The sequence below is a fragment of the Chiloscyllium punctatum genome, chromosome 34, assembly GCF_047496795.1.
Source record: "Chiloscyllium punctatum isolate Juve2018m chromosome 34, sChiPun1.3, whole genome shotgun sequence".
Classification (NCBI taxonomy): domain Eukaryota; kingdom Metazoa; phylum Chordata; class Chondrichthyes; order Orectolobiformes; family Hemiscylliidae; genus Chiloscyllium; species Chiloscyllium punctatum.
The window spans coordinates 50,129,064-50,135,063 of NC_092772.1; the positions used below are offsets into that span (position 1 = coordinate 50,129,064).

Sequence of the window (6,000 nt, forward strand, 5' to 3'; positions counted from 1 at the left end):
TTTAGCGTTTCCCATGTAAGATCAGGTTGGAGTGCCAACTTAAGATTGAAGAAGTTACAGTGGGAGTGATTGACAGAGTGTCAGTTCCAGGAATTCAGTTTGTTCTTGGGAATGATTTAGCAGGGTCCAAGGTGGGAGCAACACCCCCTTGTTGTGGAGAAGCCCAAGGAAGACCAAGAAACTGAGGAGTTAAAACAGAAATATCCTGGTATTTTTCCAGACAGTGTGGTAAGCAGATACCACTATCATAAGTCACAGCACAAAACAATAAGTAAAAGAAAAAGATGAAGGAGTTGTGGTTCAGTTAGCAGAATCTATCGAACGTTTGTTCCTACCTTCGGCAGTGTAGTGGCACTATTAACCAAATTGCTGAAGGAGAACACAAAGTTTTGGTGGACAGAACAATGTCAGGAGACATTTGAACATTTGAAATCGATATTAAACACCAAACCAGTTTTGGCTAGACCAAAGTTTTCAAAACCTTTTAAAGTCACCATCGATGCTCGTAACATTGAAGTTGGAGCTGTCCTCTTACGGAAAGGTGAGGATGGGATTGAACTGCCAGTTGTTTACTTTTCAAAGAGGATCAACATCCACCAGAGAAAACACTCCACAGTCGAAGAGGAACAATTGAGTTTGGTACTGGCCTGACAACATATTAATGTGTATGTCATGAACAATATGTCGGAGATGGTTGTGTACATGGATCACAATCCACTTACATTCTTAGAACGCTTTAAAGACAAGAATATGAGACTATTTTGTTGGAGTCTTATGTTACTGACTGTTAATTTAAAAATCATACACGCTGCATGTCACAAGAATGTAATCACAGATGCATTATCATGGATTTAACTGATAAAGTTTAGATGAGATTTGGACTTACTTACTGTTTTATAAAATTATCTATATATTCGGGTAATGTGTTTAAAGAATACAACAAAATGAAGCCATCTTTTCATTATGATGGTTCATTTTTTCTTACGGGGAGGTATTATGAAGGTGTAAAGGATACTATACCTTTAAGAGAGTTAAAAGTTAACAGAACTACCTGATACAGCATCTAGTGGATCAACAAGACAGTGTCACATGTGGTCCAGCAGCTGATGGAGCTGGTTGCCTGGAGATAAAAACAGATTTGAATTCAGCCGATCAGTTTAAGTTATACCCCGAAAAATATCAAATTCCATTCAAGTTTGAATTAAGTATATTGATAATCTTTAAAGCCAATGACACAATCTGATGCTTTGGGGGTATAAGACCAGGGAAAATTAACATTTGGGAGGAGAACTGCCAAGTCACCAGCATCTGCCAACTGCCCAGACAATAGCTCTCTTAAAGGTACCTTTATCGATCCGTAACCTGTGAAGCATAATCCCTGAAAAGAAGCAAAAAAAGCACAGGAAGATCCAAACATCTGGCTGGTTTTGAAAACTTGAGTGTTTGGTAAATCTTAATCGGGGAGATTTTATTGGACTAATATTTTAGAAGGGAAGATAAAAGGTAGGTTAGAGGAAGGAGTTGTAAGTAGTTGTTCATTAATTATTCTCTGTTCTATTTTAAGTAATAAACTTGTTAACTTTTACTTTAAGTAGTTCTTGGCCTCTCGGGTTTTCACAGGTTACTGCCCGGGATAAATCTTTTCTGTGTGGCTGGTTTAAATTAAGCAGGCAGGTTTTCCCCCTGTTGTAACAGTGCCTCCAGCTTCATAACATTATCCATGTACCTCATAATGTTATTAACTACTATAAAGTCGTTCATCATCCCTTGAAGCTCCAGGGAAAATACTCTCAGCCCATTCAGGTTCTCCCTGTAGCTCAAACCCTCCAATCCTGGCAACATCCTTGTAAATCTTTTCTGCACCCTTTCAAGTTTCACAACATCCTTCTGATAGAAGGGAGACCAGAATTGAATGCAGTACGAAGAGTCATTTAGACTTGAAACGTGAGCTTGCTGTCTCTCCACGGATGCTGTCTGACCCGCTGTGATCTCCAGCCTTTGTTGTTTGCAGTAATCTCTTAACTCAGTTTTGCGTTTCTTTCTGTCTCTCAGTCAATTTTTATCTTTCATCTCTAACATTAACTAACTCTTGCTGCGATGTTTTAATTTCAGGATATCCTTTTTACAGTTCAAAAAGATGGCTAATCACTTGAAGTATTTCCCCTTTACTGTTCCTCTGGTTTACTTTTACCTGTCATTTATCTGCTAACTCTGAGTTTGACCTTAGTCAAAGATCTCAAACACTCCACAGTAATAATTCCACTCTGAGGAAACTGTTAACAACAGGCGCAAAGCCGTTATTAAAATCTGTCAGATAAACCTAAGCACAGATACAACTGTCTTTTTCCAAAACCACGATTCTTTAAAAAGAGACACATCTGCCTCTCGACTTCAATGACCTCAGAGCCATAAGACCATCCCTCACATCTCATGTTAGTAACGTTTAAGTCAGATTCCAGAGTAAAAACTGACTTCACAGATCATATTTTGTTTAACATACAAACACAGGAAATAGATCTAGGAGGAGGCCATTTGACCACTTCACACAGGTGGGTAAATACCTGATCCCTCACAGAGAGGACATGTCTCTAAAGGTTGGTCAGGGGAGCTGTCCTTCACAAAACTGGACCTGAGTCATACCTACCTGCAATGGTAACAGGGATGAGGAGTCCCTGAAATATACTACAATTAACACCCAGAAGGGTTCATGCCAATATACATGGTTTATACCAATATACCTGAGTCACACCTACCTGCAATGGTAACTGGGATGAGGAGTCCCTGAAATATACTACAATTAACACCCAGAAGGGTTTATACCAATATACGTGGTTTATACCAATATACCTGAGTCACCCCTACCTGCAATGGTAACTGGGATGAGGAGTCCCTGAAATATACTACAATTAACACCCAGAAGGGTTTATACCAATATACGTGGTTTATACCAATATACCTGAGTCACCCCTACCTGCAATGGTAACAGGGATGAGGAGTCCCTGAAATATACTACAATTAACACCCAGAAGGGTTTATACCAATATACAAGACTTCCATTTGGGGCATCATCAGCCTGCGCCCTTTTCCAGTGGACCTTGGAGAACATTTTACACGGGCGACCCCAGGTCACTATTCATCTGGATGACGTACTAATAACAGGGAAAACCAACATAGAGCGCATGGAGAATTTGGACATTGTGTTTAAATGTTTCTCCCAGACTGGAGATGGGAAAATTTTAAGGACGGCACGGTGGCTCAGTGGTTGACACTGCTGCCTCACAGCACCAGAGAACCAGGTTCGATTCCAGCCTCGGGGGACTGTCTGTGTGGAGTTTGCACATTCTCCCCGTATCTGCGTGGGTTTCCTCCACAGTCCAAAGATGTGTAGGTTAGGGTGGATTGGCCATGGGAAATTGTCCCATAGTGCCCAGGGATGTGTACGTTAGGTGCATTAGTCAGGGGAAATGTAGGGTAGCAGAGGAATAGATCTGGGTGGGTTACTCTTCGAAGGGTCGGTGTGGACTTGTTGGGCCAAATGGCCTGTTTCCACCCTGTAGGAATTCTATGATTCTACCCATTGGATGATAAAGTGAGGGTGATCAAAGGAACCCCGGTCCCCACGTCTGTACTGGGGCTTAGGTCCTTCCTTGAGCTGGTGAATTATAACAAAAAAATTCATGAATAACCTGGCCTCCACCTTGGCACCCTTACACCTGCTATACAAAAAAGGATGTAGGTTTGCCTACATCCAGAACCTCAACCTGAGTGACAAATCTTCTCAAAACGCACTATCAAAGCAAAAAGAGTCAGCCTTAGAAATGCTCACGTCTCCTTTAGGGAAATGAAAAAGCAGCTGTCATTATGATCTGAAACGAGAGGTGGTGCTGACATGCAATGGGGTAGGGTTGGCTCACCGATAGCCCAACAGAGAGGAACACCCAATACTATATGCTTCCTGGACTTTGGTGAATGCCGAATGCTAGTTTTCCCACATAGTGAAGGAAGGTATAGCGTTTGTCTTTGGTGTAAGATAGCTCCATCTGTCCCTTTCTAGATGGGAATTTGTCATCGTAACAGATCACAAAACCCTGCTGTGGCTACTGAAGGAAGACAAGATGAAGACAACCATGGCTTCCAGTAGAATTCAGCATTGTGCCCTTATTCTCAGTGAATATATGTTAGAACACCATCCAGGAAGTCAAGTGACTAATGCGGCCACTAGTGATGACTCCCCTGGAAGAATCCATTTTGGTTTTGAGCTTCCAATCACTGTGGACAATATCTGACTGTGGACACAAAAAGATCCTGTCCTCATGAAACTGAAACAGCTGGTGGTAATGGGGCAATCAGAAGAGCCATTGCAACCAGGATTGAAACCTTTCTCGGCCAGGTGAGACCAGATCAGTGTAGAAGATGGCATATAACTGTGGGGAGCAAGGGTGATTGACCCGAGTAAAGGTCACCACCAGATCCTGGCTGAGCTCTACCAGGATCATCCAAGATGAAGATGCTGGTGAAATGTTGTACCTGGTGGCCAGGATTGGATGCTGACAAAGCTGTGTTGGTGGGACAGTGCCCAGAGTGCCAACAAGTTCAAAACCTCCCACCAGCAGCTCTCCCCCGCACCCCCCCCCTCACTCGTGGGAATGACTGGGTAAACCCTGGGCTCAGTTCCATGTTGACTCTGCCTGTCCTTTCATGGGCTCAATGTTCCTGGTCATCATGGACATCCATTCAACATAGCAAACCCAAGGGTACACTAACTCCCAGAAGTCCTAGTCGTGGACAATACGACGGCACTTACCAGCAGGGAATTCCAATATATCCTAAAGTTGAATGGCAATCGGCACATAAGGACAACTCCATACCATCCATTGTCCAATGGTCTAGTGGTCCAAAGGTTGAAGGCAGTTTTAAAGAAGCAGCCTACAGTGTCACTCAATACTGAACTGTCCCAGTTCCAGTTCGATTATAGGACCAGCCCTCACCCAACAAGGGGGAGAAGACTCCACACCAGGTTATTCCTGATATTCCCAGACCTGGGGGAGAGAGTAAAACAGCAGCAGGAACACCAATACTGGCCACATGCCTCCTCTACGTGAGAGAGACAATGTAATCCAGGGGACGGTGTTTGGTGCTGGAACCATGGGAACGGTCCAGGGGACGGTGTTTGGTGCTGGAACCATGGGAATGGTCCAGGGGACGGTGTTCGCTGCTGGAACCATGGGAACGGTCCAGGGGACGGTGTTTGGTGCTGGAACCATGAGAATGGCCCAGGGGATGGTGTTTAGTGCTGGAACCATGGGGATGGTCCAGGGGACGGTGTTTGGTGCTGGAACCATGAGAATGGTCCAGGGGATGGTGTTTGGTGCTGGAACCATGGGAATGGCCCAGGGGACGGTGTTTGGTGCTGGAACCATGGGGATGGTCCAGGGGACGGTGTTTGGTGCTGGAACCATGGGAATGGCCCAGGGGACGGTGTTTGGTGCTGGAACCATGGGAATGGTCCAAGGGATTGTGTTTGGTGCTGGAACCATGAGAATGGTCCAGGGGACGGTGTTTGGTGCTGGAACCATGGGAATGGTCCAGGGGACGGTGTTTGGTGCTGGAACCATGGGAATGGTCCAAGGGATTGTGTTTGGTGCTGGAACCATGAGAATGGTCCAGGGGACGGTGTTTGGTGCTGGAACCATGGGAATGGTCCAAGGGATTGTGTTTGGTGCTGGAACCATGAGAATGGTCCAGGGGACGGTGTTTGGTGCTGGAACCATGGGAATGGTCCAGGGGACGGTGTTTGGTGCTGGAACCATGGGAATGGTCCAGGGGACGGTGTTTTGGTGCTGGAACCATGGGAATGGTCCAGGGGACGGTGTTTGGTGCTGGAACCATGGGAATGGTCCAGGGGACGGTGTTTGGTGCTGGAACCATGGGAATGGTCCAGGGGACGGTGTTTGGTGCTGGAACCATGGGAATGGTCCAGAGTTCGGTGTTTGGTGCTGG

At 45.1% G+C, this 6,000-nt stretch overlaps 1 protein-coding gene across 1 annotated transcript in view; it reads right to left on the reverse strand.

Annotated features, from left to right (window-relative positions):
* The window catches only part of LOC140458941 (Friend leukemia integration 1 transcription factor-like), a 53,635-nt gene extending 48,760 nt beyond the window's left edge, over window positions 1-4,875 (reverse strand). The window contains exon 1 of the mRNA XM_072553675.1: window positions 4,869-4,875. Within this exon, the coding sequence (XP_072409776.1) occupies window positions 4,869-4,875 (7 nt within the window). The remainder of the gene's footprint in view (window positions 1-4,868) is intronic.
* Between the last annotated feature and the right edge of the window lie 1,125 nt (window positions 4,876-6,000).